We start from the raw sequence: 16,759 nt of genomic DNA on the forward strand, positions 1-16,759 counted from the left end.
CAGATTCAGGGACTGTTTCTTCCTGGCTGTTATCAGGCCACTGAACCATCCTATCACCAACCAGAGAGCGGTCCTGACCTACCATCTACCTCATTGGAGGTACTATCTTTAATCAGACTTAACTACCGCCAGGAAGTGTCACAGCTGGTGTCCTGGTGCCATCGCAACAACCTGGAACTCAATGCTCTTAAGACAGTGGAATTGATTGTAGACTTTAGGAGAGCTTCCCCTCCCCTCACCCCACTCACCATCAACAACACCATACCAGCGATCCCCACACACTAATGCTATTTTACACAAACTAGGGTTGATTTACAATTTTACCCAGCCTACAAACCTTTATGCCTTTGGAGTGTGAGAGGAAGCCGGAGCTCCCGGGGAAAACACACGCAGGTCACGGGGAGAACGTGCAGACTCCATTTGGGAAGCACCCGTAGTCAGGGTCGAACCCGGGACTCTGGCGCCAAGGTAGCAACTCTACTGCTGCACCACCGTGCCGCCCTTAAAGCAGGGGAGAGCAGGAGGCAATTGAGAAAATTCAGAGTGTCTTCGAGGATCCTCCACTGCTTCTACTCAGCGGCTGTGGAAAGCATCTTGTCCCGAAATATTACAATCTGGTTTGGGAATTGCTCTGCCCAGGACAAGAAGACTCTGCAGAGAGTAGTGCGTTCGGCCGAACGCACTATGGGAATTTCACTCGCCCCCCCTGCAGGAACTATACATCAGGAGGTGCAACTCCAGAGCCAATAAAATCATGGGAGACCCCTTCCACCCCTGCAACGGACTGTTCCAGCTGCTACGGTCAGGCAAACGCCTCCGTTGCCATGCTGTGAGAACGAAGAGGTTGAGAAGGAGTTTCTTCCCAGAGGCCACTAGGACTGTAAACTCCTATCTCACCAGGGACTAACTCTACTGAACCATCCTACCGTTTGTTTTTAAATTGCTGTTTTTTTTTCCCTTTTTCCTTCCGCCCACAATATTTAATATGTAAAAGAATAATAAGATTCTGTTCCATTCTGTTTGAAGTTTGTTTGATTGTTTGTTTGTTTGTCTTTTTGCACAAAGTCCGCGAGCATTGCCACTTTTCATTTCACTGCACATCTGGTATGTGTATGTGACGAATAAACTTGACTTGACTTGACTTGAGAATGCGGTTGAGAGGGAAATATAGATCAGCCATGATTGAATGGCGGAGTAGATCTTGATGGGTTGAATGGCCTGATTCTGCTCCTATCACTTATGAACTCCTTGTCCTCCAGATCCTCCAGAGGTGCTACCTGACCCGCTGAGAGACTCCAGCCAGCGCTCTGCGGTTGTACCCAAGGACGTGCGTTTTGTGAGATCCCTTCCCTGGTCCTTTCTCAGAGACGTGACTATGTAAAAATAGCATTGCGTGCTTTTAAAGCAGTCATCTCTGGCAGAAAGCTCTGTCAGTGGACCCCCTTGACTGTTGAAAGAACGCTCGTGAGGCTGCCCTTGGTTATTGTTCCCATTCTGTTCCCTGGAGCATCCCCAGTATAATTCCTCCACCACCACTACAGTGCCTTCAATTTGCTGGCGTCTCTCAACACGGAAACTTTCCTCCCTAAATCTTCCCACCATTAAGCTTCTACTTAAAACCATCATGTGACAGTTGAGTTATGTTCCAGTGAAATGTCCCGGGCTGTTTTATTACCTTCTAGGGGTTAGATGCGAGACGCTCTTGGCTTAGAATAACTCCCGTTACAATTTCCGTCTGGTGCTTTTTCCCACTGCTACAGCTTTCATGGACATTATGTAAAAAATATGTCGACACAAAATGCTGGAGTAACTCAGCGAGTGGGGCAGCATCGCAGGAGACCCGAAACCCAATCCTTCCCTCCTGAGATGTTGCCTCACCCGCTGAGTTGCTCCAGTATTTTGTGTCTTCCTTCGATTTTATGTTTAGTTTTAGTTTTTTTTAGTTTAGTCACGGGCACAGAGGCCCTTCGGCCCAACTTGCCCACACCGGCCAACATGTCCCTGCTACACTGGTCCCATCTCCCTGCGTTTGGTCCATATCCCCCCCGAGCCTAGTGAGTATGATATCGCGAGTGTATGCGTTGATTGCTGGTCGGTGCGGACTCTGAGGGACAAAGGACCTGTTTCCGTGTTACATAGAAAGAAAATAGGTGCAGGAGGAGGCCATTCGGCCCTTCGAGCCAGCACCGCCATTCATTGTGATCATGGCTGATCGTCCCCTATCAACAACCCGTGCCTGCCTTCTCCCCATATCCCTTGACTCCACTAGCCCCTAGAGCTCTATCTAACTCTCTCTTAAATCCATCCAGTGATTTGGCCTCCACTGCCCTCTGTGGCAGGGAATTCCACAAACTCTCTGGGTGAAAAAGTTTTTTCTCACCTCAGTCGTAAATGACCTCCCCTTTATTCTAAGACTGTGGCCCCTGGTTCTGGACTCGCCCAACATTGGGAACATTTTTCCTGTGTATCTCTAAAGTCTAAAGAGTGCTGCAAACTGTAGATCATTTTAAACTGAGGCTCCGAATTGGAAAGGAACCATGGATGATCCCCAAGAAGGGGTAAGGAACCAACTACCGTAACCTGGGAAATATTTCTCCCTCGACCACGATTAGCATGATAAACTGCGGCAACAGGCCCAACTATCCCTTGCTGTCCAAGATGTCACATCTACGCTGTTCCCACCTGCCTGTGTTTGGTCCATATCTCTCCAAACCTTTCCTACCCTTGTAGTTTTGTTTAGTTTAGTTCACGGTATTATTGTGACCTGTACTGAGATGAAAGCTGTTGTTTGCATTCTATCCAGCCAAAGAAAACACTATACAATCAAGCTGTCCACAGTGCACAGATATAGGATAAAGTCTGATAAAGCTCGATTCAAGATAGATCGAAGGTCTCCAATGAGGTAGCTGGGAGATTTGGGCCACTCTCTGGTTCAGGAGTCGGCAACCTTGTTCTGCAAAGGGGCCATAGTAATAAATGGAGGCGATAATGAAGGATTTGCGTATAGGAGCAGGGAGGTTCTACTGCAGTTGTACAGGGTCTTGGTGAGACCACACCTGGAGTATTGCGTACAGTTTTGGTCTCCAAATCTGAGGAAGGACATTATTGCCATAGAGGGAGTGCAGAGACGGTTCACCAGACTGATTCCTGGGATTTCAGGACTGTCTTATGAAGAAAGACTGGATAGACTTGGTTTATACTCTCTAGAATTTAGGAGATTGAGAGGGGATCTTATAGAAACTTACAAAATTCTTAAGGGGTTGGACAGGCTAGATGTAGGAAGATTGTTCCCGATGTTAGGGAAGTCCAGGACAAGGGGTCACAGCTTAAGGATAAGGGGGAAATCCTTTAAAACCGAGATGAGAAGAACTTTTTTCACACAGAGAGTGGTGAATCTCTGGAACTCTCTGCCACAGAGGGTAGTTGAGGCCAGTTCATTGGCTATATTGAAGAGGGAGTTAGATGTGGCCCTTGTGGCTAAGGGGATCAGGGGGTATGGAGAGAAGGCAGGTACGGGATACTGAGTTGGATGATAAGCCATGATCATATTGAATGGCGGTGCAGGCTCAAAGGGCAGAATGGCCTACTCCTGCACCTAATTTCTATGTTTCTATGTTTCTATAATAATACATACCAACTAAATTAGTAATTAGTGATAATAGACAATAGACAATAGGTGCAGGAGTAGGCCATTTTCGGCCCTTCGAGCCAGCACCGCCATTCAATGTGATCTCGGCTGATCATCCCCAATCAGTTCCCCGTTCCTGCCTTCTCCCCATATCCCCTGACTCCGCTATTTTTAAGAGCCATATCTAGCTCCTTCCTACACATACACCCAGCAGCATCCGTTGTCCCTCGGGTTCCTTTTAACTCTCTTCCCCCCCCCCCCCCCCCCCCCCCCCCCCCCACCACAACCCCACGCTGCCCTTGAATGGAACTTTCAGTTGGCCGTGTCTCCTTACCATGGTCTTCATCTCTTTGGAGATGTGGTTGTAGAAATGCCGCTCAACGTTCCAGGGTGAGCCGAGGTTGGAGATCGAGTTGGAACGCGTTCGGTTCAGTTTGGCGATCATCGCTTTCTCTTCCTTCTGCAGACGAACATGAAACAAGGGCAGTGTTAGCCTCCGTGAGGAATGAAAATAATGTTTAGTTTAGTTCGGACACAGCGCGGAAGCAGGCCCTTCGGCCCACCGTGCCCGCACCGACCAGCGATCCCCGCGCATTAACACCATCCTGCACAGCTTTTTTTCAAATCAAAAAATATTTATTCAAATATTAAAATAGTATTTACAATACAATAAATCAAACAGAACCCACCAGCATAATACAAGGCAAACAAATATACTAAGTAAATCACTAAACAACTAGATTGCAACCCATGTCCAGGATACATTCCACCCCCCGCAGTGCACAGCGGTCCCGGAAATCCCCCAGGGAGCCCGTGGACAGGGCGTAATCCCTCTCTAGTACCACCCAGGCACGGACGTAACCCCGGAAAAGGGGCAGGCAGCCGGCTCGGGCAGAGCCCTCTTCCGCCTGGCGCCGTGACTGGCGGATTGCCAGCTTGGCCAGGCCCAGGAGCAACCCAACCAGGACATCTTCGGCCCATCCTGCACGCACAAGGGCCAATTTTGCACTGACACCACGACAATTAACCGATAAAACCTGCACGTGGTTGGAGCGTGGGAGGAAAACGGTAATCTCGAAATCCCACGCGGTCACGGGGAGAACGTACAAACTCCGTACCGAAAGCACCCGTAGTCAGGTTCGAACCCGAAACGGCAGCAACCCTAACGCTGCGCCACCGTGCCACCCTAACTTTGTGTCTTTCAATGGAACAAACATTTCGGAGGAGAACTAAACAATTTTAAAGGATATATATTTAAGGCAGAAATTGTAGATTATTGAATCGTACGGGTGTCGGGGGTTATGGGGAGATGGCAGGAGAAGGACTCAATTCCTTGGAGCGCAGGAGGATGAGGGGTGATCTTATTGACGTGTATAGAGGAATGATGAGAGGAATAGATCAGGTAGATGCACAGTCTCTTGCCCAGAGTAGGTGAGTCAAAGTCTAGAGGACATAGGTTCAAGGTGAAGGGGGAAAGATTTAATCGGAATCTGAGGGGTAAGTAACCTTTTCACGCAATGGGGGGGGGTGGGTGTACGGAACGAGCTGCCAAAGGAGGTAGTTGAGGCTGGGACTATCCCAACATTTAACAAACAGTTAGATGGGTACATGGATCGGACAGGTTTGGAGGGATATGGATCAAATGTTGGCAGGTGGGACTAGTGTAGCTGGGACATGTTGGCCAGTGCAGGCAAGTTGGGCCAAAGGGCCTGTTTCCACAATGTATCACTCTATGACCGTGACTCCAAGGGATGAGAGTGAGAGATAGATCAGCCATAATTGAATGGTGGAATAGACTTCATGGGCCGAATGGCCTAATTCTGTTCCTATAGACCGCCTCAGTGCGATCACAGTAGAGTTGCTGCCTTAGAGCGAATGCAGCACCGGAGATCCGGGTTCGATCCCAACTACGGGTGCTCTCTGTACGGAGTTTGTACGTTCTCCCTGTGACCTGCATGGGTTTTCTCCGAGATCTTCGGTTTCCTCCCACACTCCAAAGACGTGCAAGTTTGTAGGTTAATTGGCTTGGTGTAAATGTAAAAAATTGTCCCGAGTGCGTGTAGGACAGTGTTAGCGTGCGGGGATCGCTGGTCGGCGCGGAGCCGAAGGGCCTGTTTCCACGCTGCATCTCTAAACTAAACTAAAGTAATCTAAACATGAACGTGTGAATCAGCTGATGCCTGTGCAAGGCGCTCCATGGTAACAGCTGGGAAGCATATTCCACCAGTTAAGTGTCGAGCCTCACGGATTGGCGCTGTGAAACTTTCTTAACAGCTGGAATCAGGTGCCTCAGTGAGTCATTCAACATGAACTTTACAAGTGAAAATAAAAAAAACTAAAAATAAAGTCTCCAGAGAGTGAAAGGGACGTGGCTTAGCTCCGCACGTTATCTGTGTTAGATCCAGAGTTGATTCACATCCATCTGTCACATTTTCAGCTGGATGTGAACGTGTTATTTGAACAATGGGCGAGACAAGATGAATTGCTTTTGTTATAAAGTGATGCAGCATGCAAACAGGCCCTCTGGCCCAACTTACCGACACCGGCCAACATGTCCCAGCTGCACTAGTCTCACCTGCCTGCGTTTGGCCCACATCCCACCAAACCTGTCCTATCCATGTACCCGTTTAACTGCTTCTTAAACATTGCGATAGTCCCAGCCTCAACAACCTCCTCTGGCAGCTTGTTCCATACACCCACCACCGTTTATGCGGAAAAAGTTACCCCTCAGATTCCTATACGTTTGAGAAACATACAGGTACACGGATAGGACAGGTTTGGAGGGATATGGGCCAAACGTGGGCAGATGGGACTAGTGTAAATGGGGCATGTTGGGCAAAAGTTGGGCCAAAGGGCCTGTTTCTATGCTGTATCACTCTCCGTCTCTGTGTCCTCTGGTCCTCCATTCCCCTACTCTGGGCAAGAGACTCTGTGCATCTACTCGATCTACTCCTCGGTATTTAAACCAAAGAATCTCACTGTGACATGTCACATGTGATATTAAAGTATCACAAGATCATACGTGATAGGAGAAGAATTAGGCCATTCGGCCCGTCAAGTCTACTCTGCCATTCAATCATGCCTGATCTATCTCTCCCTCCTAACCCCATTCTCCTGCCTTCTCCCGATAGACAGATAGACCGACAGACAGACAGACAGACAGACAGACAGACAGACAGACAGACAGACAGACAGACAGACAGGCAGACAGACAGACAGACAGACAGATAAATAGATTGATAGATAATCGCCCTGAGTCTGAAGAAGGGTTTGAAATGTCAACTATTCCTTCGCTCCATAGATGCTACCTCACCCGCTGAGTTTCTCCAGCTTTTTGTCCAAGATGGATGGATGGATGGATGGATGGATGGATGGATGGATGGATAGATTCCTTACCCGTTTCTGACTGCAGCCCATGATAAGGTAGGTCTCGATGTTGTGGTCCTTCAGGTAAGCGTTCCTGTCACCTCCGAAACCTGCCTCCACCTCGTAATCCCCATTCAGGTAGTTGAGCGTGGCCTTGGTGATGTGGATCCGACTGCGGGAGGCAGAGAGATGGCATTCAGACTGGCGCACAGACCGACAACATCGTGTGCTGGGTGCATGGAAACCTGCCAGGAAACTCCAGAGCAGTCACAAAGCGCTGGAGTAACTCAGCGGCTCAGGCAGCATCTCCGGAGAACACAGATGGGCGGCATATCATCTACACAAGTCATGGGAGCAGAATTATGCCGTTCGGCCAATCCAGTCTGATCTATCCTCCTAACCCCATTCTCCTGCCTTCTAACCCCTGACACCCGTACTTATCAAGAATCTGTCCATATTTACGTTAGAAGTACCCAGTGACTGTTCGGGTCGGGGACCTTCTTCAGGTTGATTGTGTTGGTGGGAGGGGGGGGGGGGGGGGGTAGGGAGGGTAAACTGGGAGAGAGGAGGAGCAGGTTGAGGTCTGGCAGGTACTTCCTGACGGAGCCAGCGGCTGGAGCCCGGGTCGGCACCACGGAGGCGTGAGAGGGGCGTGTACAGGGGCGAGGCCTCGCGCCCGCGGTCGACGGTCGATGAGAGCGTGGAGGACCACTGTGAGGGGGGAGGGGAAGAACAATGGAGGACCCGGCGTGGGGGAACTGGGTCCTCCCGACATTTTTGTCTACCATCGAAAATCAATATATGATTACAATCGAGCCATTCACAGTGTACTGATACATAAGGGAAAAACGTTCAGTGCAAGGTGAAGCTCTGATCAAAGAGGGTCACCAATGAGGTAGAAAGTAGTTTGGGACTGCTCTCTAGTTGTGGTGGGATGATTCAGTTGCCTGATAACAGCAGGGAAGAAACTGTCCCTGAATCTGGAGGTGTGCGTTTTCACACTTCTATATCTTTTGCCCGATGGGAGAGGGGGGAAGAGGGAGTGACCCGGGGTGAGACTGGTCCTTGATTATGCCGCTGGCCTTGCCGAGGCAGCGTGAGGTATAAACGGAGTCATGGACGTGGGGCTGGTTTGTGCGTGACGGTCTGGGCTGCGTCCACGACTCTCTGCAATTTCTTGCGGTCTTGGACGGAGCTGGTTCGGAGCTCGTGGATGGAGGGCCGTGTGGCCGTGTGGCCGTGGATGATGGTTCCACCGCACCGCGCTTCGGTTCACGTTTAACCCTTACCCTGCCTTGCCTCCAGCTTCCATGTGATTGGCCAGGGTGACGTCGTTCGACCAGACGTCAAACTGCCACTTGCGGAGGCCCAGCACGCCGCAGTGCACCCGTCCGCTGTGAATGCCCACCCGCATGTTGACATTCACTCCCGTCACCTCCCGCACCAGCCTGCAGGACAAGGAGCACAACGCATCTTCGTCAGTTTACTTCAGTCTGTAGGCGGATTGGTGGCAATCATGTATTGTCTTTCTGCTGACTGGTTAGCACGTTAAAAAAACTTTTAGCCTGTACCTCGGGACATGTGACAATAAACTAAACTGAAACTGAGACTGAATTGACTTTATTGTCACGTGTACCGAGGTAAAGTGAAAAGCTTTTGCTGCGTGCTAACCAGTCAGTGGAAAGACAATATGTGATTACAATCGAGCCATTTACAGTGTACAGATACATGATAAGGGAATAAGAATGTCATTGTTCTACATGGGACATGTGACAATAAAACACACTTGACTTGACTCTTGAGGTTTAGTGCTAAGTAAAGCCATTAAAGTCCGATCAAGGATAGTCCGAGGGTCACCAATGAGGTAGATGGGAGGTCAGGACCGTTCTCTGGTTGTGGTAGGATGATTCAGTTGCCTGATAACAGCTGGGAAGAAACCGGCCCTGAATCTGGAAGCGTGCGTTTTTACACTTCTGTACCTCTTGCCCGAAGGGCCATCGCATACAATGCTCAGACTTCCCACACAAGCAGGTGACTTAGACTTCAGAGAGTCCTTGTAATGTGGGAGGAAACTGGAGCGCCCGGAGAAATCCCACGTGGTCACAGGGAGAATGGACAAACTCCGAACAGGCAGCACCCGTAGTCAGGATGGAACCTGGGTCTCTGGCGCTGTGAGGCAGCAACTCTACCGCTGCACCACCGTGCCTCCCCTGTGTTGTGAAGGTGGGGGAGGTGCTGGTGAAGAGTCACTTCACACTTCAACCTACACCAGGGAAGTGCTTAATTCTGCTCATTCATTCCACCCCCCCACCTCCCCCTCCCCCTAAGTTCTGACGCTGTAACTGTGAACGGGCTTCAGAGAGCGTTCCTGTTACTGCAGAGCAACTGTCTACGCAGCTGTAAACACCAGGATTACTTTGAGGAATTAAAGGATGGAACAGAGAGTCATACTAACTTATCCAGAACGCTTACACTCTGCAGCCCCACATCTGAACGCATTTCCTGCAGCCTTTATTAAAAGCCAAAATCCAACTTGACTAACTCGTTGAAGTAAAAACCAAACTCTCGGGATAGATGGGTCAAGCTCATAAATGATGGGAGCAGAATTAGGCCATTCGGCCCATCAAGTCTACACCTCCATTCAATCATGGCTGATCTATCAATAGACAATAGGCACAGGAGTAGGCCATTTGGGCCTTCGAGCCAGCACCGCCATTCAATGTGATCATGGCTGATCATCCCCAATCAGTACCCCGCTCCTGCCTTCTCCCCATATCCCCTGACCCCGCTATTTTTAAGAGCCCTATCAAGCTCTCTCTTGAAAGCATCCAGAGAACCCACCACCACCGCCCTCTGAGGCAGAGAATTCCACAGACTCACAACTCTCTGTGAGGAATAGTGTTTCCTCGTCTCCGTTCTAAATGGCTAACCCCTTCTTCTTAAATTTCCCTTTTATCTCTTATCCTTCCCTCTTAACTCCACTCTCCTGCCTTCTTCCCATAACCCTTGGCACCCATACTAATCAAGAACTTCTTCTCAGATAAGTTTAGTTTAGTTTGGAGTTACAGCGTGGAAACAGGCCCTATGGTCCAGTCCCGGGTCCATGCCAACCAGCGATCCCCGACACTAACACTATCCTACACTCACCAGGGACAATTTAAATTTATACCAAGCCAATTAACCTACCCTATCTATGCCTCTCATGATTTTGTATGCTTCTATTCGATTTAAAGTGAAATGGTTTAAATATATTTGGAAGTTAAATGGGTATTTTTTTCACTCAAAGGGCGGTGGGCACATGGAACAAGCTGCCAGATGGGTTGAGTCACTCGTTGTCATGTGTACAGAGGTACAGTGAAAAGCTTTTTTGCTGTATGCTATCGAGTCAGCAAAAAGAGTCGAAATTATTCATCACGACAGCCACCATGTAGATACAGGATAAAGGGTACAAAAGTGCAAGGTAACGCCCCATAAAGTACCATTAAAGATCGTTCGACGGTCTCCAATGGGGAGGATTAGTACAGGTTTGATTAGTTTAATTAGGGTGTCAGGGATTACGGGGAGAAGGCAGGAGATTGGGGTTCAGAGGAAAAGATAGAACAGCCGTGATTGAATGGTAGAGTAGACTTGATGGGCCGAATGGCCTAAAACTTATGAATTTAGATGGGAGGTCAGGGCCACTTTCTAGTTGGTGATAGAATGGTTCAGTTGCCTGATAACAGCTGGGAAGAAGAACGACACAAACAGCTGGAGTAACTCAGCGGGCCAGGCAGTATCTCTGGAGAGAAGGAATGGGTGACGTTTCGGATCAAGACGCCTCGACACGAAACGTCACCCACTCCTTCTCTCCAGAGATGCTGCCTGTCCCGCTGAGCTACTCCAGCTTTTTGTGTCTTTCTTCGGATTAAACCAGCATCTGCAGTTCCTTCCTGCACGACAGCGGGGGAGGAACTGTCCATGATTCAGGAGGCGTGCGTTTTCACACTTCTGTATCTCTTGCCTGATGGGAGAGGGCAGAGGGGGTGCAGGTTTGTAGGCTAATTGGCTGCTGCAAATTGTCCCGTGTGTAGAATAGTGCTAGTGATCGCTGGCCACCGCAGACCCGGTTGGGCCGAAGGGCCTGTTTCCGCGCCCTATCCCGAAAGTGTAAAGTTACACCAGGCACTGTCCCCCCCCCCCCCCCCCGTACCCTTTACACATCAATCGTGATGGGAAACAGAACTAACGACACAAGGGTAAAGTTTGAGACGACCTCGAGTTAATGGAGTTGGGAAAGTTGACTCAGGGGAGGGTCAGCACAGAGAGGTCAAGACCGTAAATAGCAAGGTTTTGGATGAGAGGGAAGGAGGTCAGTGGGGAGGGGACGGCTCAGTAGAAACATCACAGTGTGCTCGCGATTAGCAAAAAATCCCCCGTGTCACTCTGATGACATGCAGTGGTCCCACAACATTAGGACGTTAATGATGCTGACGTCACTGTCTCTGCCTGTCCCTACCCTCTGGGTCGGGTTCAAATTAAAATATCACGCAAAATTAATGAGCAGCTCATCTGCCATTAGGAACTGTCTCCATTAAAACGTGCGTTTTCACTGCAGACGCTAATTAGTGCCGAGGGAATCCGCCTTGATCACTCGGTAATGCACAGTGGGAATGCTGGCTAGATTTAACAGTGAGAAGAGTCTCGCAGTGGAGTACGTGTTTTGCCAACACTCCGACTGAGAATTGCCATCAGGAATAACACAAGAGTGTGTTAGATCATGAGCGGAATAGATAGGGCCCTGGTGAGACCGCACCTGGAGTATTGTGTGCAGCTTTCTTCTCCTGAATTGAGGATGGACATTCTTGCTATTGAGGGAGCGCAGCGTAATTTCACCAGGTTAATTCCCGGGATGGCGGGACTGACATCTGATGAAAGAATGGGTCGACTGGGCTTGTATTCACTGGAATTTAGAAGGATCTTATAGAAACTTGTAAAATTCCTAAGGGATTGGACAGGGTGGATGCAGGAAATATGTTCCCCATGTTGGGGGTGTCCAGAACCAGGGGGTCGCAGTTCAAGAGGTCGGTCATTTTTGGCCGACAAAAGGGCATGAGGAAAAAACTGCCATTAGGCCAACTGTCCTATCCATGTACCTATCTAACTGTTTCTTTAAATGCTGGGATAGTCCCCACCTCAACTACCTCCTCTGGCAGCTCGTTCCATACACCCACCACTGTGTGAAAAAGTAACTCCTCAGATTCCTATTCAATCTTTTCCCCATCACCTTAAACCTATGTCCTCTGGTCCTCGATTCGCCTACTCTGGGCAAGAGACTCTGTGCATCTGATTGTCATTAGAAAATTGATTGAAAGATACAGCTTGAAAAGATGCCCTTCGGCCCACCATGTCCACATCGGCCATCGATCGCCCGTTCACACTAGTTCTAAGTTCACATCCCACTCCACACACTCTGGGAGGCAATTCACAGAGGGCAGGTAACCTGCAAACCTGCACGTCTTTGGTATGTGGGAGGATCTGAGCATTTGGAGGAAGACCACGGGGGTCACGGGGAAGAACGTGCAAACTCCTCATGGTCAGGTCTCTGGCGCCGTGAGGCGGCGGCTCTACCCGCTGCACGCTGAAAGGAAACACACTTCCTGGCGACGGGGTGGGTGAGGGAGGGGTGCGGGGTTAGCGAAGGGGGTCAAAGGTGAAAGGTCGTGGCACTTACGAGATGGCCTCAATCATATCCACACCCATCTCGACGCAGCAGTGGGCGTGGTCTGCTCGAGCCTCAGGTAGGCCCGACACACAGTAGTAGCAGTCACCCAGGATCTTGATCCGCAGGCAATGGTTCTCCTGAAGAATGGAAGAAGAAACAGATTTGGGGAAGAGTGTACAGTGAAAAGGTTTTTACTGCGTGCTAACCAGTCAGCGGAAAGACAATACGCGAGTACCATCAATCCATTTACAGTGTATAGATACATGGTAAAGGGAGGAAGGTTCAGTGCAAGGTAAAGCCAACAATGGCTGGGTCAAGGATAGCCCAAGGGACATCAAAGAGGCAGACAGTTTAGTTGCCTAATAACTGCTGAAGAAAGGCTTTGGAGAGTGTGAGGCCTTAGTGAAAGGCCTGGATTGAGTGGATGTGGAGAGGATCTTTCCACGAGTGGGAGAGCCTAGGACCAGAGGCCACAGCCTCAGAATACACAACGTACCTTCAGAAAGAAGGTGAGGGGGAATTTCTTTAGTCAGAATCTGTGGAATTCATTGCCGCAGAAGGTTGTGGAGGCCAAGTCAGTGGATGTTTATTAGGCAGAGATGGATAGATTTGATTAGTACAGGTGTCAGGGGTTATGGGGAGAAGGCAGGAAAATGGGGTTAGGAGGGAGAGATAGATCAGCTGTGATGGAATGGCAGAGTAGACTTGATGGGCCGAATGGCCCAATTCTGCTCCAATCACTTAGGAGCAGGGTTTTGTGAGCATTTCTGGTCGCCCTATTGCAGAAATGATGTGGAGGCTTTGGAGAGGGTGCAGTGGTTTACCAGAATGATGGACACAAAGTGCTGGAGTAACTCAGCAGGTCAGGCAGGACCGCTGGAGAAAGAGGATTGATGGCGTTTTGGGTCAAATCCAGATTCTTACCAAAACGATGCCTGATAATTCAAGTTCAAGTTCAAGTTCAAGAGAGTTTATTGTCATGTGTCCCTGATAGGACAATGAAATTCTTGCTTTGCTTCAGCACACCAGAACATAGTAGACATGAATACAGAACAGATCAGTATGTCCATAAACCATTATATAAATATATACACACATGAATAAATAAACTGATAAAGTGCAAATAAACAGATTATGGGCTATTAATGTTCAGAGTTTTGTCCGAGCCAGGTTTAATAGCCTGATGGCTGTGGGGAAGTAGCTATTCCTGAACCTGGTCGTTGCAGTCTTCAGGCTCCTGTACCTTCTACCTGAAGGTAGCGGGGAGATGAGTGTGTGGCCAGGATGGTGTGGGTCTTTGATGATGCTGCCAGCCTTTTTGAGACAGCGACTGTGATAGATCATAGAAACATAGATCCTCTCGATGGAAGGGAGGTCAGAGCCGATGATGGACTGGGCAGTGTTTACTACTTTTTGTAGTCTTTTCCGCTCCAGGGCGCTCAAGTTGCCGAACCAAGTCACGATGCAACCGGTCAGCATGCTCTCTACTGTGCACCTGTAGAAGTTAGAGAGAGTCCTCCTTGACAAACCAACTCACCGTCATCTTCTCAGGAAGATCAACTTAAATCCAGAAGCATGGTAGAGATGCTCTCCTTGCAGTGCTAAACAGAGGGGATGTGGAACGAGCTGCCAGAGGAGATAGTTGAGGCAGGAGCAATAATATTTAAAAGATAGTTGGCCGGGCAGATGGACAGGAAGGGTGTAGAGGGACATGGGCCAAAGGAAGGCAGATGGCACTAGTGTAGATGGGGCATCCGAGTCGGCATGGACATGATGGGCCGAAGGGCCTGTTTCCCAGCCGAATAACTCTGTCACTCCAAGTCAAATATGTGAGTGAGATGCAAGTGCGGTGCAGAAATCTGCTTGCTGGAGAATAGTTTTCCTTTTAAGGCTCGGGTGGTAACGATAGGCCAGACGACAGCTGGAAAGGATAAAATGGGAGCAGCGCGGTCCGGGAGAGCAATTACTTACTGCTGCAAGCTTGTCGAATCTGGCGAACAGTTCATTGAGAGTCATGACCAGTTCTTGAGCCATGCACTGGGAGGCCAGGCTGGTGAATCCTTCAATGTCTGCAAAGAGGATGCTGCAAAAGACAGGCAGAGAGATATGAGGGGGAATATTCGACAACCATCCATGCACGTGAGCAGAATTAGGCCTTTCGGCCTATCAGGTCTGCTCCGCCATTCATTCCTGACTGATCTATCTTTCCCTCTCGAACACCATTCTCCCCGTAACCCCTGAATCCTGGACTAAACGATAGGCACGGCACGGTGGCGCAGCGGTAGAGTTGCTGCCTCACAGCGCCAGAGACCCGCGGGTTCGATCCTGACTCTGGGTGCTTGTCTGCATGGAGTGGCCCACACAGCATGCCATGCTGTCAAAGACAAGACTGTACATGATTACAATCGACCTGTCCGCAGTGTACATAGGCTCCAAAGCCACACTCAGCAAAATCAATAACCCGACTCTCACCATCGACGGCACCACTGTCTCCCCATCTCCCCAGGCCCGCAACCTTGGCGTGATCTTTGATTCCACCCTCTCCCTTGAGCCTCACATCCGCCATGTCATTAAAACCTCCCTCTTTCATCTCCGCAACATCGCCAAACTCAGACCCTCTCTCACACCTCCCGCTGCTGAAAGACTCATCCGTGCCTTCATCTCCTCCCGACTGGACTACTGCAACTCACTTCTCCTTGGCATCAGCTCCACCTACATCAACCGACTCCAACTGGTCCAGAACGCAGCCGCCCGCAGTCACTCCAGTCCTCAAACAACTTCACTGGCTTCCCATCTCCCACCGGATCAACTACAAAATCCTGATCCTCACCTACAAAGCCCTCCACCATCTGGCCCCCCATATCTCACTGACCTCCTCTCCCCCTACCAACCCTCACGGTCCCTCAGATCCACATCGGCCGGTCTCCTCTCCATCCACAAGTCCAACCTCCGCAGTTTTGGGGACAGAGCCTTCTCCAGGGCAGCTCCCAGGCTCTGGAACTCTCTCCCCCAACTGATCCGCAATTCCGTGTCCCTCACCATCTTCCAGTCCCGTCTCAAGACCCATCTCTTCACCTCTGCCTATCCTTAGCCCCACATCCCACTCCCTTTTCATCTGTGCATTAATTGCCTCATAATGTGTTTTGTATTGAATTCTGTCTTTACTTTGTGTACTAGTCATGTCTCTACTATTTATTGCATTCCCCTTACATGTTTTTCCTCTACCTGCTAAATGTTTGTAAGGTGTCCTTGAGACTCTTGAAAGGCGCCCATAAATAAAATGTATTATTATTATTATTATTATTATTATTATTATACAGGATAAAAGGTATAGCTTTTAATGCAAGACAAAGTCCAGAAAGGTCTGATTAAACATGGCTCAAGGGTCTACAATGAGGTAGCTGTTAAGTCAGGATCGAGGTACAGTGAAAAGCTTCCTTTCTTGCGTGCTATCCAGTCAGTGGAAAGATTGTCCATGCCTTGCCTACCTATGGGCCGATCTAAAAGCCTCTTAAACGCTACTATTGTATCTGCCTCCACCACTAGCCCTGGCAGCGCGTTCCAGGCACCCACCACCCGCTGTGTAAAAATATTTGCCCTGAGCATCACCTGTGCCTCTCTCATCTTAACGTTATGCCCTCATGTCTTTGATATTCAGTTTAGTTTAGTTTAGAGAAACAGCGCGGAAACAGGCCCTTCGGCCAAACCGGGTCCGCGCCAACCAGCGTTTCCCGCACATTAACACTATCCTATACCCACTAGGGACAATTTTGACATTTACCAAGCCAATTAACCCACAAACCTGTACGCCTTTGGGGTATGGGAGGAAACCGCAGATCTCGGAGAAAACCCACGCGGGTCACGGGGAGAACGTACACACTCCGGACAGACAGCGCCCGTAGTCGGGATCGAACCCGGGTCTCCGGCGCTGCGTTCGCTGGAAGGCAGCAACGCTACTGCTGCGCCACCGTGACTGCCTGGGACAAGATTTCTTCTGACTTTTTACCCTATCTATGCCTCTCATCATATAGAAACATAGAAATTAGGTGCAGGAGTAGGCCATT

General features: G+C 49.5%; 1 protein-coding gene across 2 annotated transcripts in view; it reads right to left on the reverse strand.

Moving 5' to 3' along the window:
• The window catches only part of adcy5 (adenylate cyclase 5), a 255,344-nt gene that overhangs the window by 65,698 nt on the left and 172,887 nt on the right, over positions 1–16,759 (reverse strand). For both annotated transcript variants that reach the window (XM_055638793.1, XM_055638792.1), the window contains exons 4-8: positions 14,667–14,778; positions 12,705–12,832; positions 8,284–8,442; positions 7,025–7,166; positions 3,963–4,088 (exon numbers count right to left, since the gene is read on the reverse strand). In XM_055638793.1, coding sequence (XP_055494768.1) covers positions 3,963–4,088; positions 7,025–7,166; positions 8,284–8,442; positions 12,705–12,832; positions 14,667–14,778 — 667 coding nt within the window. The remainder of the gene's footprint in view (positions 1–3,962; positions 4,089–7,024; positions 7,167–8,283; positions 8,443–12,704; positions 12,833–14,666; positions 14,779–16,759) is intronic.

This window comes from Leucoraja erinacea, chromosome 7, assembly GCF_028641065.1.
Source record: "Leucoraja erinacea ecotype New England chromosome 7, Leri_hhj_1, whole genome shotgun sequence".
Classification (NCBI taxonomy): domain Eukaryota; kingdom Metazoa; phylum Chordata; class Chondrichthyes; order Rajiformes; family Rajidae; genus Leucoraja; species Leucoraja erinaceus.